Source organism: Eretmochelys imbricata, chromosome 15, assembly GCF_965152235.1.
Source record: "Eretmochelys imbricata isolate rEreImb1 chromosome 15, rEreImb1.hap1, whole genome shotgun sequence".
Classification (NCBI taxonomy): domain Eukaryota; kingdom Metazoa; phylum Chordata; order Testudines; family Cheloniidae; genus Eretmochelys; species Eretmochelys imbricata.
Window position 1 is genome coordinate 10,799,087 of NC_135586.1, and position 20,579 is coordinate 10,819,665.

Here is a 20,579-nt window from a genome sequence, read left to right on the forward strand (position 1 = left end):
AGCATCATTTCTGAAGAGGCACATCTCCAAAATGCAGAGGAAGAGGGTTCTCAGTCTTATCATTTTTCTTCCCCTGCTGAGATTCATTCGCTGTCTCTCTTCAGCCCTGGTGCGCCTAAAAAAAAAAAAAAAAAAAAGTCAGAATTATCCTAATCTATTTTCCACAGCTTCACTAGGAAAAGCACCAAAGTAGATGGTCAGAGAAAGCTGAAGTCACTCCCCAGCTCAGCCACAAACTTCTGGGTAAGTCATTAAATCTATCCTGTATCTCAGTCCCCCCCCAACCTGTAAAATGGGGAAAATATTTCTCCCAACCCCAAAGAATGTTGTGAGGATACAATCCATTGATGACTGTGAGGTGCTGAGACATTGTAATGATGAGGCCATGTAGCTAGATACACTGTCATTAATACAAGCACTGAGGTCGTTTCTTTGACCATTTATATCTCTTGTAAGACTTTATAAGGAAGTCATGTTCTTCAAAAACAAATTCATTCTAAGTGGAGGTTTCACTGAGCTCTAATTTAACGCCCCATCTACACTAAGAAGTTGACTTGTTGCTGAAACCCCTTGTCATCAGTGGTTCAGATTCCTAACGTACAGAGGGTCTGAATGTTTTGGCTCATCTTATGGATTTAGACATAGCAACTCAAGTGTCCACTGAGCTCCTCACCTCCCCCATAATACTCCACCTGCCCTGAATCTTCATATTCTGGATACAGCTAGGACTCTCAGTTATCTTTGCTCACATACAGATATGGTATCCAGAGGGACAACATGAACTGAGCAAATTTCTTGGGATTAAATGTCAATCTCCTCTTTGCCCAAACTCTCCTTTACACAAAATTCTAGATTACTTATTTTCACCACAAAGGTGTATTTTATTTGTTTCTGGTAGTTCCTGTAATGGGGTTCACTCACCATTGTGGCACCCTTCTGGCTACATCTGGGGATTAGCTCTCGCCTAGTCAGGTACTACCCCCTGCCTCTGGTTGCTCACCTAGGGCCTCTCTCTCTGGACTCAGGATGCTCCCTCTTCATGACTCAGTCCTCCAGCCAGGGCACTATAGTTCTCCCCTTCTAGGAGATCACAGGATCACTGGACAGGCTACATCTACAGTCTCAGGCAGTCTTCTGATCTACTACCAAGTTTGTGCCACTTTCCCAGTAGTGGATAAGGAAACCCACTACTCTGGTTTCCAGTCCAGGGACCTCACACCCAACAACCACAGTCTACTCAAACCCCAACCCTGTTGCTGTTTCCCTGGGCTCTTTCCTTTCTTCCCTATTTTCTGGTCCACTTCTGGGTTACCACTGGCGCTTCCTCCCCTCCCTGCTTCTTGCCAGAGTCTACAGTCCAAGGCAGGATCCCAGGACTTACTCTCCACTTAGACCTTGACTTCTCTACAGAGAGACTACAGCACTCCTCTCTAAAGCCCTCTTCCTACCACCAGCTTCCTCTGTTTATAGGGTTAGCTCAGCTTCCCCACAAATCTGGGCTCCATTACCCATTAGGTCTCATCAGGCCCTGGCTCCCTTCCAGGTGCAGCCTATAAGACTAACTGGCCTATTTTACCTGTGTAAGCCTAGTGTGCATTACACACCCCATCACAGAGCCCACAGTGGGGTTCGCACTTTCCAATTATAAAAGATACCAACCTGTTTCAGATAATTTACAGCCCAGAAGCTGATCAAGTCAAGTGTCTATCAGAGTTGTATTATACCAGGATCCTTGGAATCTAGCTCACAGGAAGCCTGGATCTCACAGTGAATCAGAAAAACAGGAGGCAGACTGTTGCTGGTGCAGGACTTAGAAAGAAGACACACATTTTAGTTCAATCCTAGCCTATGCAGGGAATTTAACCAGAATAGCATCTGTGCTTTAAATTCGCACCCTATCATAATCCAAAATCACTTTCAAATGAAGACAAGCCCTCATCAGAGTAGAGAAGGTAAAGATGGGACCCACCCTCCCTGGCCCCTGCGAATAAGGTACTAAGTGCCAATCAGGCTTTCTGGGATCAGCTAGGTGGCTTCATTTGGGAGGAACTGCCAGGTTTCAGGGACAAAGAAACACTCCACCTTGGATGGGAAGGTAAATAGTCAGAGTATTTTATGAGAGAGGCTGGGGGAAAAAGAACAGTACAACTAGTTGGGAGAGATCTGAAAAAGTCGATCAGGGCTGGGGGCTAGTCTGGGGAGGGGAAGCTAAAAGATGCTCCCACCCTTCACATAAAACCCTTCTATGTCCTGTGTCAGAGACCTAGCACATAAGAAACCCCAAATGTTTTGATTCACAGTTATCTCTGCAGGGGAGAAAGCAGACTTGCTCATTTTCAGTAACAGCAAAAACAAACCTAAATGAAAGAGAGCTAAAGGGCGATCTCCGAAGCAGCAGCTGCTCTGTCCTGTCCATTTTCAGTCTCTACCTAAGCGGCAAAGAGTCCTCTGGCACCTTATAGACTAACAGACATATTGGAGCATAAGCTTTCATGGGTGAATACCCACTTCTTCAGATGCATGCCCAGACATCCTTGTTCAACTATGTTAATTTAGCCACAACAAATTTTCCATTGTATATTAACAAATACTTCCCTGATTTAGGCCTGATCCTATTCACAGTAAAGTCAATAGCAAAATGCTCATCAACTCAACTGGTAACAGGATTTGGCCCTTAATTATTATTTTTAGAAGACTGAAAAGGTATTTTTCTTTCTGAATGTTAGCAAGCCACATGGAACACAAACACAAGCAATCACCTCCTAGACCAACCCAGGCTACTCTAAATCTCCTTGATCTCCTCTGTTTGAAATTACATAGGTAAATGACATCCTGTGTGTTTCAGAGGTGAGTTTGTGGATCGTGTATGTTAGGGAAATTCTTTCCTGCCTATTTCAGAAACAATATGACCCTTGGAGACTTGCATCTCCAGGAGTGATCTTATCTCTTTTAGATGATGTTTAATCTCTTGTCTATGTCAAATGAGAACCTATCCTCCTGATTCAGAATTTTGGTGCCATAGGAGCTTTAGAGGCAATACTGTCTCCTGCATGTTTCACTAAAGATCTCATCTCCTTCATATGTCTCCTGGCTGGTCTGGATCCCACATTCTGTCTATTCTATAATCAGATCTCCTCCCAGTGCTGTATGATCCATGAGCCTTACAATACAATCAGTCACAATCTATGGGACCATTATATTCCCCTAATATCAACTATGTCTCACATACCCTCCCATGATATAATCCATACTACCTTCCCAAATGATCCAGAGCCTCCGTTTTCTTGCATTATGATATATGTACACATATACATCTTGGCTCTAAGTAAGTGTGCTTTCCCTATTAACAGTTCCTGTTAGCCATGTTCCAAATAGGATTGAATTCTATGTTTTGCAGGAGATTTTTACCTGTCTTCTGGGTTAAACCCATACACCACATTCCACATGTTGTCACTTTACTGTGCCATTATATGCTAGAATCAACAGCTAAGTCTGAACCTTTTGTCTTTATAGTAAAAAGCTACTAAAAACTGCTACATGTCTTTTCTTTCTCTCTCCCCTTGCCCCGCATGTTCCAGTGTTCTATGATTCGCCAGCCTCCTTTATGTCTTAACAATGCCAGGCAGGCAGTTTCATGTGCACACAGATGAACTAGCTCCTCAAACTCACAGTAACTCAGCATGTTTCTGTGATTCCCAGAGACTGCATTCTTCTGTGCCCATGTCGGATGTCAAACTAGTGCCCTGGACTCACATCCCCACCGCCAAACCAGTCTTAACCTAACTCGCAGCTCTCCACAGGTCTTCAGAATGATCCCACCATCAGGTTTCTTCTCTTTAGGCTCATGTTACACATAATAAGGGAAACCTGGGTGGTGTTTCTAGGAAAGAAAGAACAGGCTTTCCCCTGAAGTAGTAGTGTGATTATGTGTCTTTTTTTTCCTGCAACTTACTGATTGTGGCTCTGCTCCATCTCACACAGTTCAAGTATCTCGTAACAGATTCGAAGTGTGGACAGTCCTCCTGAGGTATTTAAAAGAAAATGGAGACAGAAGCCACTAAAAACAATCTTTCGCATATGGTGAAGATTGAAAAATAAAACTTAAACTTAAGCCCATTTGCCTTTCCACTTGTTTTCTAATTTCCTTCCTAAAACTGCTACATGATTTCTCTGAGCACGTGTCTGTCGCTCTCACTCTCCCTGGACCCAAGTCTCCAGTGCCTTGCACCCCTATACTCATTGGCACCGTTGCAAAGGCAGTGTAAAATGCTACTCTTCTGATCATGCATCACTTTATATCCACTTTGCAGAAGTGTAAATGATGACACAAGGCATCACATTGTGGAGAATCAGTCTCTTTGTCTTTGTTGCCCCCATTCTGAGCTGAATTCAGCAAAGATCAGGATGTGATGGCCAAAGTGGCTTTATGCCACCTTTGCAGACCCCTGGATTATGAAGGCAGCTGGGGACCATTCCAATCCTTGGTGTGTAAATTAGGCTATGTCTACACTGGCAACTGAACAACAAAACTTTTGCCTTTCAGAGGTGTTAAAAAAACCAAAAACCACACCTCCTGAAAGACAAGTTTTGCCGTGACAAGCATCAGTGTTAACAGCGCGTTGTTGGCAGGAGTGCTCTTCTGCTGACAACGCTAACACCACTCATAGAGTGTGGAAGTTGTTTGTCGCTAAAAGCTGTGTAGTGTAGACATAGCCTTAGAGTTGCCCATGGAATTCTCTAACTTTTGGTTGCCTAACATGGCTCTATATAGGCCGTTACAGCAGCCAGGAATAGCCAGAGCATAGTTCACTCTGACCTGGGCCTCCCTCCCCGACACATCCCTCCCTTCCCTGATACACTCCCTGACCATAGCTTTGGCAAGTCAGGAGCTGCAAGGGGAAAGGAGCAGTGCAGAGCTGTTTCCACAGCTGTACTCCAAGAAGGAAGCTCCATCATACCAGGGGATTCCTCAGCAGCTATTTCCATCCCCCACCAAGAGAGATGGCATACAGATCACACATAAGCTAGAACTGGGGCCTGTGTCACTTTTTAAAGTAAATTCTCCGGTTTGAAATCATTGTTGCCAAACTTTTTTGTGCCATCATAACCTGCCTGTATAACATCACATATCAAAAATGGTTCCACTGTGATCTATAAGAGAAACTGAAGGTGCAAGTAGTGGGAGATGAAAGTGAAAGTGCCTGTTTGAAACAACTTTGTCCTAAACAAGCAATTTGTGGGAGAGGAGAAAAAAATAACTGGCCGCAAACAGATACGTCTATCCTACTTAAATGTTTAACTAATAAAAATACTCCGCTTTTACACAGCACAGTTCATGCAAGAATCTTAAAGGACTTTAGAAAAAGTGTGTCAAATATTATTATCCCCATTTTATTGATGAGAAAATGGAACCACAGAGGTTCCTGACTTGCCCCAGCAAATTACGGATGGAGTCAAAATAAGTTAGGTGTCTTAATCCCCATTCCCTTGATTATGTACATTATTTTACACCTAGCCCTTCAATTTACTCACGCTAGAATGCAGGTTACAGGAAAGGCAGTTCTGAAACAGAGTCAGATATGTTTCAGAGTAGCAGCCGTGTTAGTCTGTATCCGCAAAAAGAAAAGAAGTACTTGTGGCACCTTAGAGACTAACAAATTTATTTGAGCATAAGCTTCCAATGAAGTGAACTGTAGCTAACAAAAGCTTATGCTCAAATAAATTTGTTAAGAGTCAGATATGTGTGTTCTACAACATAAAGACAAGATGCTCCTTGTGGAATTCTAATGAAGAATGCCATGAAGCCAGATGTTTTCCATGTAGTTCTAAACCACCCATTTCCCTGGCTCTGCTCGGCTAGGGAGGATAACTCTCATTGCATATACATTCACAGTGCATGGAGTGGAGGGATATGACAACAAAAGCTGTGAAAGAACTCCATCAGGAAAGTCCTTTCAGTCCCCATTTCTATCAGCTCATAAAAGGAACTGCCAGTGCCCACATGCTGGTCTCTGCTAAGGCTGCTCCAGCTCTTCATTTGCAAGAGAAATGATCCATTCATTTCCCTCTGACCTCTTCAAATGCTTCGGACTGCTGACCTCATCTGGGATGGCTCCCATGACTACTACTTGCTGGGACTGCTTCCTCAAACAGGTGCTCCCAGACAAAACAGCCCAACCCTTCCTATACACCTTAGTTCCTGCAATTTCAAATCCAGTGTACTTGGGAGTCGGGCTTCCCTGGGGCCATTCCATTAATATTCTGAGTGGGGCTGATTTTCAGTCCCTGAACAGTTTAATTTCTAATCTAGAAAGGTGGAGGCAACCTGAACAGGGGCGGCGGTGGGGGGAGATGAGAGGAGGCAATTTGACTCTGTGGCAGATGAAGGAAAAGATTTGTTTTCGGGGTGGGGGGGTGTTGTGCTGGACAACACATCTAATCTCTGATGCAAATGCTGTTTGCAGTTGCCTCCCAAATCTGGGCGTGGTTGAAGAAGAAAGTCTTGTGGTTCAGGGATAGGACTGGGGGGCAGGAGATCTGGGTTCTATTCTTGGCTCCGCCACAGGTTCTCTGCCTCACTTCCCTGTCTGTGAAAAGGAGAGGAGTGTCATGAGCCTTAGTTCGTTAATGCCGGTAACAAACTGTGAGAGGCTCTGAGGGAAGGTATTGCACGAAGGCAAAGTGTTACTACTGAGGGGCTCTGTCTTTATGGAGACACCAGCAAAGGGGATGTACAAGGTTTTGTTCTGTGACCTGATTTGCTCTGTTACCTTGAGATAGTCATGTAGCCTCTCAGTGCCTCAGTTCTTAATCTGCAAAATGGAGAGGTGGTAGCAAAGTACCTCCACTGCATTCTGAGAATTACATTTAAGCCCATACCTCCTCTTTACCAGCATCTCCATCCAGGTACTTGCAGTGGCCTATCACCACAGGACCTAGAAATCTCACAGTGCTCAGTGGATTTTTACCCTCACAATACCTTTGTCAGGTAGGAAGTATTATCCCCATTTTACAGATGGGGAACTGAGGCACTGGGTCATTTAATTTACTTACCTAAGGTCTGTTGCTGAGCTAGGACTTTAACCCATGCCTCCTGAGGTCAAATCCGATGCTTTGTCTACTGGCCCCCTGTCTATGTGTACAATAACACTCCTCTGCCTCACAGGGGAACCTGGCAGCTTCATATAAGTGAAGTGCTTTGGGCCCTCAAATGGAAGGCTGTAAATGTGCACAGTAAATCCAGCAGGTATAAGTGAATGAGTTAAACTGACTTAAAACAAAACTAGTATTAAACAAACACATAAAACTAACTCAGCTGGCTTATCCTGTGGTCCCCGGGGAGCACCTGCTCTGTTTGTGAGAACGAGTATAACCTTTCTCCATGGGAAGAAACCCAGTGTGGAAGCTGATCTCGTTTGCTCCCAGTTGGCAGTGTCATATATGCAGCATCTCAGCTGGAGGAGGAAGAAGGGGCCTCTGCAGAAACACTCTCCCAAGGTTCTGACACAAGAGAAGCTTGGGTGTCTCAAACTCCTTTCCCTAGTAGAGAACAACACTCTTAGCTTGAGAAAGCCTCCTGTCTGCTTTCTCTCAGAGTAATTAAGAGTGAAATCCTCCTCTCGATGACCCCAATGCTCCCAGCCTGGACTGATTTACACATGAAAGGAGCCCTCTGAGGGGCTTTCTCCCTTTCACATTCACAAAGAGGCAGGGCCTATAAATAAAACCTTTCTGAAAACAAGAGCTTTTTAAAATGTCTGTGTGTGTGGGAAAGAGAATGGATGTGTGTGTGACAGAGAGAGAATGTGTGTGCACGCATGAGAATGTATGTGAAAAAGAGTGAGAGCTTGTGTGAGGGGAGTGTATTCTTGGGTGTGCAGTGAGAGTGTACGTGAGTGTGTGTGCAGGTGTGAAAGTATGGGAATGTGTCTGTGTGTGTGTCTGTGTGTGTGTGTGAGAAAATGTGAAGGGGCTACATTCTGATCTTAGTTACACCAGTGTAAATCCAGAGTAAGTTCACTGAAGTCAGTGGAGTCACTCTGGAGTTACACAGGTGTAACTGAGATCAGAATCTGGCCCCACGTGTATTTCTGAGCATGTGAGAGACAGATAGAGGACCTGAATCGCTCACTTGCAATGTAGTTATTTACACCTGCGCAAAGTAGTTGAAATGGCAACATTTTACACTTGCATCAGACAAGCTTAAATAGCTACATAAAGTGCAAGGCCATGGAGAATCAGACCCAGTGGTTTGTCTATGAGTGTGAGTGTACATGTGTGAGAGTGACAGTGAATATGTGTGTGGTTTCAAAAAAGCACAATCTCCTCCTGAGATCCAGGAGTGAGCAAATGGTGCTGGGCATTACTGATTTGTCCTCATTCGAAGGCCATTTTTACAGTTTGTTGATAAAAAAAAAAGTTAACAAAACAAACAGTGCAGCTGTTGCCACTTCTAGAAGGGAAAATGAGCATCAGAAAATCAGGCAGAAAAGAGTGCCCATGGATGTCTTGGTGTGGATCTCTTCATGTGAAAATGCACAATTTGAATCTCCACTCTCCGTCCCCGATACCCCCACTCACCGATGTGTCTCCATGTCTTGGATATTTTCCTTCACATGAAGCCTGAGAAGGACCCAACACAGTTTCCAGGAAACTGGCAGCTAGTGTGACCCTGTCTTAATACAAAACAGGTGACACAGAGCCCTGAGCCAAGCCAGGGCAGAGCAGACTGTAGGATTTCCTAAAGCAGGTACTGGACTCTACCATTATCCCTGACAAGGGAGGGCTTTTAAGGAGATGGCTTCAGTGTGATAGTTTAAGAAGTATAGAACTGTTTTACCCCATTGCTCCTGATCAGCTTAACCATTTGCTTACCGAGACTGTCTATGCAGTGGTATATAAATGCCAGCAGCCGTCTACACTAGCACTCCCACAACTGCTAACGTGATAGGAGTTGCACCACTATTAATGAATGGTGGGAGATTTTCAGCTAAAGTTCAGTATAGACAGGGTGAGAGAAGGGAGACTGGGGAGGGGACACTGAAGTGTACAGATTTAACAACTTTTACATATGCCTCTTAGACTCCCCCAGATTCTCATGCAAGAACGACAGGCAGCAAGCAGAGAAACACACAGGGCAGTTACACGTGGGAATGAGAACATACCCTCCCATGCATGCACAATGCATGAAATGTTTCTTCAGCCTGTGAAAAACAACAGCCCTCTTCTTAGCTACTGACACTGGGCAGGAGTGTGTGTTGTGTGACCAGAGATGCACAGCTCCCCCTCCTCCAGAGTTTGCAGCTAAACTCCTCCCCCAGTTCCCAGGGTCTTCAAATGAAAATTTGCATAGTACTTCCAGATCATTCCTGAGAGAAGGGACAATGGCTTTCTGCTCTCCCCATTTCCCCCTCCTGCCTTAACATACAAAGCTGACAGTGCTCTGGTAATGAGACAGACAAAGAATTTGGGGATGACTGAATATTTATTTCTGATCAGTCATTTTTCTGACCTGTAGGGAGATGAAGTGCTCCCTGAAACTCTGTGCCTAAACATCAAACTTCATTGTAGTATGGTCTCTGCACTGGTCAGGTCAGTACCCCTTCCCACAGCTGACTTTGGACATGTTGCTTTTCTGGAGGTCTGGTAATTTCTCTCCAAACTTGAAAATGCACAAAACTGAGATTGTCCCTTGGAAAATCTCACAGTGCCATTTGTGTGTGGCCTTGGAGTTCCAAAATCCCCACTGAATGCATAGCTTGCCACCATGTGGAACACGGATGTACTACACCCCGATACTACTATTTGTACTTGTATAGTGCCTTCCATCTGAGGATTTTCAGTGTTTTTGGAACATTAATTTATTCTCACATTACACCAGTGAAATATGGATGCATCATTATCCCCACTTACAGGTAGGGAAAATAAGACACAGAAAGATCAAAGCCAACATTGTCAATGGTGATCTTTGATTCGGAGTTACTCAATGTTTGGATGACAAATTAAAGACACTTGAAACCAGATTATCGAAAGAGCTCATGGGCATATTTTCCAGTACTCAGTATCCACAACTGGGACTAAATTTTCAAGCATGCTCAGCACCCAGAACCTCCCATGGTGATACTTATGGTCAGATTTTTAAGAGCTCAGCACCCAACATGCAACTGAATTGTTGGGCTTTTTTGAAACACTAGCCCAATTTATGAGTAACGAGCCTTAAGGATGGACTTTATGAGTAAAAGGTTGGCCTTAAGGATGGACTTCCAGAGGTGATGAGAAGCTCCAAGTAGCTTCCAAATCAGACCCAAGATTTCATTTTGGATGCCCAAAAATGGAAGCACCCAAAAGCAGGCCACTTTTGAGAATACTTGTCTTCTGCAACGTCATGCAGCATGCTAGGGAATCCAAATGGCAGTTCACATGCCACATTTCTCTAAGATAGAAGAGCCTAGTGAGTCAGTGGCAAAACTGGCCCCTTGTCCATTGATTCTCTGCCCTGTCCTTTGAGGAAGTCATGCAATATGAAGCACAGTCAGGATGATACTAATAATAATACCTTACACAGCTATAGCACCGTTTATCCAACCATAATACTCAAAATGCTTTTCCAAATTCAGAAATTTAGGTCCAGATATGCTACATAACAGAAGAATGGCCAGCCAGAGTCAGACCAATGGTCCATCTAGCCCAGCATCCTGTCTTCCAACGGTGGCCAGCGCCAAATGCTTCAGAGAGAATTAACAGAACAAGGCAATTATGGAGCAATCCAGCCCCTGCCATTCAGCGGTTTAGGGACACTCAGAGCATGGGGTTGTATCCCTGGCCATCTTGGCTAATGGCCATTGATAGACCTATCTTCCATGAACTTATCTAGTTGTTTTTTAAATCCAATTATAGTTTTGACCTTCACAATATCCGCTGGCAACAAGTTCCACAGATTGACTGTGTGTTGTGTGAAGAAGTACTTCCTTATGTTAGTTTTAAACCTGCTGCCTATTAATTTCATTGAATGACTCCTGGTTCTTTTGTTATGTGAAGGGGTAGATCATGCTTCCTTATTCACTTTTTCCACACCATTCATGATTTTATAGACTCACTTAGTTGTCTCTCTTTCCTAAGCTTTCACTTACAAGGGATTTTACATTGATAGGTTTCAGTGACTTCAGAGAAGAGCCACAAGAATGATTAAAGAATCAGAGACCATTCCTTATTGTGATAGCCTCAAGAATTCAATTTAGCTTAACAAGGAGAAGGTTACCTGGGAATACTCACTATCAGTGCCACCTAGTGGTCAGTCAGGGGTATGGCAAGTTGTTTTCCAGCCATTCCGCTTTCTCACTGAATGCATCCGATGAAGTGAGCTATAGCTCACAAAAGCTTATGCTCAAATACATTTGTTAGTCTCTAAGGTGCCACAAGTACTCCTTTTCTTTTTGCGAATACAGACTAACACGGCTGCTACTCTGAAACCTTTCTCACTGTAACTCCACTCTGTGGTAGGTTGTCATTTTAGTGACTCCATCCTCTGGCCAGGTTACACCTTCAAGTCCACCCTTCAGGATACACATAAAGAGTTCACTAATGTGGAACTCCTCAGAAGTCAGCAAGGGATTCAGGGCTTTCCCCTTTATTTGGGATCTTGGGGCCTGGACCCTTCCACATTCAGGGTATTCCCCGACTTGGTTCCCTGTCAAGGTATAGACTTCTGTCATTGTCCCCTCTTTAGAGGTTGATAGGGGAGTCTAGGTCCACCCTCTCCACAAGGCTCTGATCCAGGGCCCAATGATAGGCAGCTAAGCCCTGCACTTTAGGGTGCTATGCAGCTGCCTCCCAGGAGCACGTCCTATCAGTGCCCCTCTTCCCACTGGGTAAAATAAAGAACTGAACACAAAAATAATGTTTCTGACCTTCAAAAGTCACTAGTTCCTCCTTTGCAGCTGCAGGTTTGTTTAAGTCAGCACTACCAGACCTCTTAACAACAAGAGCTCCTATGGTGGTCCTTCCCAGGAATACAGGTCATCTCACCTCCCCTCTCTGCCTTCCGGCAAGCTACTCTGCTTCCCTTTTAAAGCTCTTCCCCTACCTTGCGCAGACTTTACATGTATGGTGGGGAGGGGCTGCCTGGGCCCAGAGCAGGTCCATAACCCTCCTTCTACAGTGTGGGATTTGTATACCCCACCACATTTGATCACAGTCTGTAAGTACCTACATGGGGAACAAATATTTGATCATGGGCTCTTCAGTCTAGTAGACAAAGCTATACCAAGATTCAAGGGCTGGAAGTTGAAATTAGACAAATTCAGACTAGCAATAAGGTGTACATTCTTAACAGTGAGGGCTATTAACCACTGGAACAATGTACCAGGAATCATGGTGGATTCTCCATTCCTGGCAATTTTTAAATCAAGATTACATTTTTTTTCAAGATACACTTAGTTCAAAAGGAATTATTTTGGGGAAGTTTTACGCAGGAGATCAGACTAGATGATCACACTGGTCTTTTCTGGCCTTGGAATCTATGAATCAGTGAAGTCTCTCCTGATTTACCGCACTGACTGTAAGTGAAAAGGGAATCAGACCTTTAAGTCTCCCAACATCCCTAACAAATATGGATAAGAACTATCATCTTCATTTATACAGACGGGGTGCTGATTCACCTCTACAGTACTTCAATTTTAAATCAATGTAATACACAGATTTCAATGGAGTCAAACCAGCACAATGCGGAGGAACATATGGGTAGTGAATCAGATTCAGGATAGCTAAGCCACAGAAGGCCAGATTCATATTTGCTATCCTAGGGCTATACTAGCCTATATCAGAGATGACAATCCCAAATAGCAAAGGGAGCTGATAGCAACCTGGCCCAGAATGACCTGCCCAAGATTACACAGAGTCAGTGGTAGAGGCAGGAACAGAACCGCAAACTCTTACGTCTGTTCTCTAACCACTAGATGAAGCACACATCTTTCTTCCATTTTATGTTTGTTCTGGACGGGACAGTTTACTTCCAGCATTAGGGAGATGAGTTTCCTTGTCCGTTGAGACTCTTAATCTGCTAGATTAATAAAGGTGCCAAGTACTATCAGTGCCAAGAGCAGGTTAGTTTTTGTGTACTCTCATTACAGTGTGTATGGTAACGCCCATTATTTCATGTTCTCTATGTATATAAATCTCCGCACTGTATTTTCCACTGAATGCATCCGATGAAGTGAGCTGTAGCTCACGAAAGCTTATGCTCAAATAAATTTGTTAGTCTCTAAGGTGCCACAAGTACTCCTTTTCTTTTAACAATTTGTGGTCATTACAAATGTGGGCCAGGTATGAACCACTGATATAGAAGTGAAAGAGTTCTTATTCCATGAGCAATTATTTGAGTTATTCAACCGAGATAATGCCAAGTGATTGAAACTGCCACCTAAAGAAAATGTGAACCCCAAAGTTTGGTAAAAAATTGTGACTAATGGCGGAAGATATTAATAATAATGAACAATGACTAATTGCATTCTATTAACAAAGTGCCACTCTCCCTTTGCCAAGGATTGCTGTACATCAATAAAGAAATTAGAAAACATAATTACATTTAAAAAACTCTCTAAACTAAAACCCCAGAAACCAAACATTGGGAGTGGTATGAGAGGGAAGGAAAAAGGAAGGTTCTACCCCTAAGGCCAAAAGTGCCCATGATACACAAAAAACCCATCTTTGAAACAGAAAAGCATTCAAGTGTTTCTTAAAAGTGGGGAGGTATGATATCAACTCTAGATGTCAGTCTAATCAGGATTCAGCATACATTACTGAAACCTGAGCACATTTAAGTCCTTGAATTTGTGATGAAATTGCCTAGGACTCTACCCAGAGCACTAAGATCTTCAAACTTTTGCTCATACAGCTACTTTGAATATTCCCATTTTATGCTTTTCCTCTGATCTTGGTGGAGCAACTTGCTGTTGGTTTAGCTAATTCACCTTTTCTGGTTTCTCTCCTTTTTCTTTGCTCGACTGGTTCCATTTGTATGGCCAGTACTGATGTTAGCCGGGGTATGGCTTGAAAGTGTAGATGTCTGTTACTTCTTTACATTTCTCTTCTCTGGCTGTAAATATAGGAGTGTACTGTCTATATGGAACTTGCTACACAAATGGTATTTTGTTTTATAACTATAATAAAGCACTTAAATCTTGGTCTAGTCATTTAAACAACATTATAAAATATGTGCCTTCTGTTCATAAAAATATTAATTTCAAAACCTCTTCTTAGAGCCTGATCCTGCAAGCCTGCCACATGCTGAACTCCAAATGAAATCAAATGGGAGCTCTGTATTTGGAGGAGCGGCAATATCCAGGCCCCAAATCCAGAAAGAGTTTAAGTATGTAATAATCCCATCCTGATTCAGCAAAGACTTAAGCATGTGCATAAATGCTTTGATGAACCAGGGCCCAAGTCCTTGGTGTACAAATGTGTATTAATCAGGGGCATGCAACGTACTTTGAAGCATAATGGTCAGGGTCTTACAACACAGCTAGTGAACTACTGTGTAATAAAATAATCTTGACAAAATTTGCCTGTGTATTTGGGTCCTCACTGTTCTTTCTTTCTGTGCCTCATCATTTCTCACTGACTTTTTTCAGCAGACACCAGCACCTCTTTTTCTCTTAGGAAGTTCCTTCTCTATCATTCACACACAGATCAAACCTTGCTGTTGTCCTTAGTTTGAACTCCACAGGCTCTCTACTTTCCCAGTTCTCTGTTGCTACCTGTACTACCAAGAACAGGAATCCTCTCAGTTTACTGCAGAGTTGATGAGTCTTTGAAACTGTACCTGCTCCGTTTACATAGCTTCTCCCTGAGGTCTCATGGGCATCAGTCAGACTCCAATAAAATGGTGCTACTAGAAGAGAACTCAGGAACTGTGCTGCTTAAGCACACAAAATTGTGTTGGGGGCCAAATTCAGACATCGGGAAGCAGGCACACCATCCTTTGACTTCAATGGAAGCTGAATTCATTTTACAGCAGAGCTAAATTTGACCCTTGAAATTTAGTACAAAGGACTAGTGATTAATTCAAGGGTGGACAGAGAAGAATGGGTTTTCTCTTTTAAATTTAGTTCTAAAAGAGCAGCCAGCAAGAGAGAAGGCAGTGTTTGTGACTTTTTTATCTTGTGATCGTCTATCCCAAACTCTTTTGTGCTTTCAGTCAATAAACCAACAAACCCCAAATGCAATACTTAAAAAAAGAAAAGTGCCATATAGGGCCTGTAATAGGGTGACTTGACATATGGTCTGGAGAGCCTAGGGCTAAGTAAACCCTTATTACAGGATAAGTCCACCTGAGAGGAATCCGGTGATTCCAGTGTACAAGGAACATGATGTTTCAGTTGAAAGAGGACAGGAGGAGGTGCTCAGGAAGCTGTGGTAGAAACTACAGAGTGAAGAAAGCTCTCCAGGCAGGATGGACTGGGAGAAAATCTGACCATGTAGGAAAGTGATTGCAAAGGTCCAAGACAGGAAAGCCTGGGAGGAGGAAGAAAAACTTTGGGTTGTGTGGACTTGGACTTTGTTCAAGAGGTTTATTTACAGTTTCTTTGATATTAATAAACCCAATCCCCAAGGAGGGGTATTCTGACCAAGAAAAAGCATCAAGTTTATTTGAATAGTCCAAGAGGAGAAACTGAGTTGGACTGCCATGATCCTAGACCACGAGGGGGCACACGGGAGACAGCTGGACAGGTTACAAGGCCTACGCAGACATTTACATTCCATCGTTCAAATTATATTCTTGTTTACATCAGTGTAAACCCAAAGTAACTCCACTGACTTCAATGAAGTTCCTTAGGATTTACCTCCATCTCGCAGAATGTAGGATTTAGGCCAATACATATACAGCTGATGATTTAATACTGTACAAATAGTATCAGAATGTATAATTTATATATTTTTAGGAAAATGTCATAAAATACAGAGGTCCCAGTCCTATATATTTATTAGACTCAAGTTCTGCAGCTATTTGCATTCAATATGTTTTCTTTGCAACCACAGGGTCTAGAATTTTTTTTAAAATGAAAACACAGTATGTAGAAAATAAATTTAAAAAAAAGAACAAAACAGAAAAGTTTGTCCACTCCAAAGATGAGAACCACTCCTTTACTTCTGTCTAGTTGTAAAAGGGGCAAAAGACTGTATACTTCTTTTAGACTGTACATTTATTCTATTTGTGTAATCAAATAAACATTAGAACCAGAATATGAACCAATTTTTTAGAAATGAATCAGTGGGGATGGTAAGAGTATGTTTCATTAAGAAAATGTACTTTTACTGACATGGTCAGCAGCCTTCACATCCCAAAGTGATAAGTTAAGGCCTAGCAGAACAGTGGCTACAGAGGCAAATGCAGCAGCCATTCTGCACTCAGAAGTGGCTCACACAGAGCTGTGGGCATTGTGATCTCTTTTACTGGGCTAGAACCAGGGCACCAGGATTTTCTCCTACTCTTCCAGAGTGCTTGAACGGACCAAAGTTCCACAAGGTTTTATGGCAAGGTTTTCCCTGCAGCCCAAAGGGTAACAGCTTATCATACTTTCATTTCTACCCCACTTCCATACAGCTATTTTCAGTTTCCTGAAAATTATGTAACTTGCTCTAAGTAACACCACTGTTTCTCTTGTCACTGGGGCTTTAAAGAAAACGTTCCCGCTTTCTGGCCACACCTCGCAGAGAAGAGGGTTTGAGTTGTCCCACCTCCGCTGGCTTCTAGATGAGAGCTCATGCTGACTTTGGATACTGTGCAGGGCTGCTAGAGTCAGGGGACTTGTTTTGCTGCCCCTCTCCATCCATCACCTCCTACTGGTACCTGTAGTTCCAAGAGTCACATTCTTCTTCGGCTCCGGCTGCTCTAGAACCTCACAGTGCTCTTCTGGAGCCATCTCCGGCCTCTCAAGAAACCCGCCTTGACTCTCCCCCATGCTGCTCCAGAACGCCCCCTCAGGCCCTTTCACTGCCCACAGCACCTTCCGCCCCAAGCCTTGCTGTTCTAGCGCCCGCCCTTCCCTGCTCTGGACCCCCTAGGCCAGCCTGCTGCTCTAGAACGCCCCATCCTACTAGAGCCACCGCCCTCGCGCTCTACGAGCCTCTCCAGTTCCAGCCATGACGCTCGGCGGCGCTACACCGCAGGGGGCGCTGTCGGTCTAGCTCAGCACCCAGCGCAGCGCAGGTCCCTCTCAGAGGGCGCCGCGGACAGCTCGACGTCCAAAATGGCTGTCAGCCAGGTGAGGCGCCAAAAGGAACCACGTGATTGATGAGAGGCCTCCCATTAGCGCATGCGCAGTAAGGAGGACTTTGAAAACAGTCGAGTGCAATCCTCAATGTCAGCCTCGAGGTGGAACCCGTTCGGAGCAGGACGCATGCTCAGTACGAGTCTAGGGGCAATCGTCACGTGGGTGCGGACGTAGATGGTGCCCGCATTGGAGCACATGCGCATGGTGTGCCGGCGTGTCCCACGCAGGCCGCCGTCTTCCCGCCCGGTTATTGCCTGTTCCGGGGATTGGGGAAGCGACCCCACCCACAGCGGAACCTGAGCGGTAGAGATGGCGGCGCTCGCAAGAGTCTCCCGGCTGCTTCTCGCCGGCGCCCCCCGGGCCCCGTTGGGACGGCTCATGTCGGCAGCGGCTCACGGGGAGGCTGGGGCAGGTAACGGGGGCGCCGCGACCGGGCGGGGCTGGCGACGGCCGGGTGACCTTGCGCTGAGCGAAGCGCCCGCAGGCCAAGCCCCTCAGCGGCGTCTCTGGGGCCTGGGCTGAGCCCGCTTCCCCGGGCGCGCAGCGACGCCACCCCTCGCTGCGGCCAGGGAGACCCGGACCCAGCCCGAGGGAACGGGCCGTACGCCGCGGTTCGAGCCCGTCCTTGGCCGGGGGCATTTCCCCGTGTGCGGCGGAGACGCCTCTTCCCTGCCCCTCCCCAAGTCCGTGCGTCTCCCTCCCGCTGGGCTGGGGGTCTGTGCCTGCCGTTGCCGTCTTGCTCCCACAATAACTGTAGAAAATCACAAGGGTGTTCCTCTTTGGTCCGAGGGCCTGCTGCCATTAGGGACTCTGCGGTGATGAGCTTACGTTGGTGCAAAGCCCTCATGTCCCAGAGAAGTCTTCCCTGGTGCAAGGGTGTACACCGATTGGTGTCGTGGGGATAGAAAACGGGAGTCAAGCGGCTACTTCACAAGAGATCCTAACCCTTATGGAGTAACTGTTTTGGCCTAACCTGACGATTACTTTAGATAAGCTATTACCAGCAGGACAGTGGGGTGGGAGGAGGTATTGTTTCATATTCTCTGTGTATATATAAAGTCTGCTGCAGTTTCCACGGTACACATCTGATGAAGTGAGCTGTAGCTCACGAAAGCTCATGCTCAAATAAATTGGTTAGTCTCTAAGGTGCCACAAGTACTCCTTTTCTTTTTGCGAATACAGACTAACACGGCTGTTACTCTGAAACCTGTTTTGTGCAGTGACACTGAGAATGCAATGCACCATACAACCACATCCATTCCTCCTTGGCCACGTTTTGCATAGTTCTCTAAGTGCATCAATTTGCTGATAAGGAAAGTGTTTGTAGAACATTGGTAGTCCTGTTCGAAAACCATTGTATTCGGAGAGGTCTGTCCAGGGTGCTTCTCAGCTGAATTAGTGCTGCACAGATGTATGAAATATTCAGGGAGTTAGTGCAGTGTAAGACCCTTGCTACTGTCTCAGAAATTACTGTTAACTAGAGCTGATCAGAAAATATTAATTAAAAGTCTTCTGCCAAAACACTTGATTAAACCAACTTTTTTTCACAACACTGAAGACTTTGAAACTTCCTTTCAAAATGTTTTCAATACCACTTGTTTTGGAAAATTTTCAAAATAGAATTTTTGAATATGGTATTTGATTTGTCATTTTGTATGTAATACCAGATGCTATATCATGTGAAATCATGACACAACTGCTTTAATATAAAAATTGAATACAAATTTTGAAAAACTGTGTTCAAACAAATCTCAAATTATCCAAAACCAAAATATTTTCATAATCTTTCAAGTCTGAAAACTTGTTTTCATTCTAATTCAAAACAGATTTTGAAATGCATCACCACTTGGAAATTCTCATTTTTTGGATAGCTGTACTGTTGAGCATCTTCATGGTATTTTATTTCCTTCATTAGCTCAGACATGGAAGATCTTGTCTTTTGTGGTTGCTCTTCCTGGTGTTGGTGTATGCATGCTGAACTGCTACTTAAAGATGCAGCATGAACATGAAAGAAACGAGTTTGTTCCTTATGCTCACCTCCGCATCAGGACCAAGGTATGTGCAACAGTGCTTATAAAGGTGCTCTTATCTTCTCCAGTCACTGAATTATTTATTCCAAGATTACTACTGCTTGTATCGTTTTTTGCAGTAAGTATAAGTGATGTGAGGTGGAATTGACTGATTGGGAAATATGTGTATTTGTAATACCATGAATAAGAACTCACACCTGTTAAGGCAGGGGGAGAGCTTTTAGGCTGTCAGCTGTGGTATTTATATGTAGATGTGGAGTTCTCCTTCCATCTTAAAGTTTCTTACACTCACGCATGAGTGTAAAACTTTAAACATCATCAAGGTTTTGGTCCTAAATAGTTTTTCCACTTAACTTACATTCACGCAGCTCAAAGGGCAGCTTTGTCATGAATGAGAGGGTGGAAGGAACTGGAGTGTGAGTTCTCAGTCAAGGGGTCACACACAAGTGTTGGGTTGAGATCACCCTGTCTTTCCCAAATTGCTAAATGGGAGGGGAGGACTTGCTATAAAAACTATTGAGAATGCCTGAAGTAATGTCAACTAACTGGCATCCCTAGCAGAAGCTATTGATAAAAGAATCCTAAAGGGGTGGAAGTAGTGGTGGGCTCTTTATTGTTGAGTCTACTGCTACTTATAAGTAGAATGAATTTGTAATATACTGCCTCTAGTATTTAGTTCAAAGTACCATGGCTTAGATTTTGTCTTGGGATATTGGTAAATCAAATTCATTTCTACATTTGTGTGTCTATTTACCATAGTTGCTTGTAAACATTACAAGAGGTGCAGTGCTGACTAGATTATCAAGTTTAGAATTGTAGATTTACCCAAGCATTCAAGAAAGAGTTCTGCTCTGTTACCACAAGTGGTGGGTGTAAATTCAGCTTCAACTTACTTACTCCAGGCTTTCAAATTCTGTAATATGTACAGACCCAAACATTGTTTGTTATAGGAGTTGACTTCTTGTGCCTTAGCAGATTTGTCAAACAGTTACCAAGCAATCTTGTCAATTACTTCTTTCAACAGCCCTTCCCATGGGGAGATGGGACCAAAACTCTGTTTCACAACCCTCATACAAATGCTCTCCCAACTGGCTATGAAGAGGATCACTGAACACTTGGACCACAGCATCAATTGCTCTCTTTGGACCAGAACATCGTATGGGACCCTCAATCTAAAAAATATTCTGCATTCCTTGTACTGTCATTATAAATGCATTCTGACCTTTGGCCCTGTACTTGAAGGGGAGGTCACTTAACATAAATAAATCCTAAACTTCCA

At 44.0% G+C, this 20,579-nt stretch overlaps 1 protein-coding gene across 1 annotated transcript; it reads left to right on the plus strand.

The window, feature by feature from the left end:
• The first annotated feature begins 17,466 nt into the window (after window positions 1-17,466).
• On the plus strand, window positions 17,467-20,579 carry COX6A1 (cytochrome c oxidase subunit 6A1). Its single transcript, XM_077834953.1, has 3 exons — window positions 17,467-17,682; window positions 19,186-19,325; window positions 20,325-20,579. The coding sequence occupies exons 1-3, from the start codon at window positions 17,580-17,582 to the stop codon at window positions 20,409-20,411; spliced, it is 330 nt and encodes a 109-aa protein (XP_077691079.1). The 5' UTR covers window positions 17,467-17,579; the 3' UTR covers window positions 20,412-20,579.

Bases quoted from the DNA above. Each gene is read 5' to 3' on its own strand.
- COX6A1 (XM_077834953.1), top strand. From the start codon at position 17,580: ATGGCGGCGCTCGCAAGAGTCTCCCGGCTGCTTCTCGCCGGCGCCCCC. The intron at 17,683-19,185 runs GTAACGGGGGCG...TTCCTTCATTAG, and splicing joins TCACGGGGAGGCTGGGGCAG to CTCAGACATGGAAGATCTTG. The intron at 19,326-20,324 runs GTATGTGCAACA...TTCTTTCAACAG, and splicing joins ACCTCCGCATCAGGACCAAG to CCCTTCCCATGGGGAGATGG.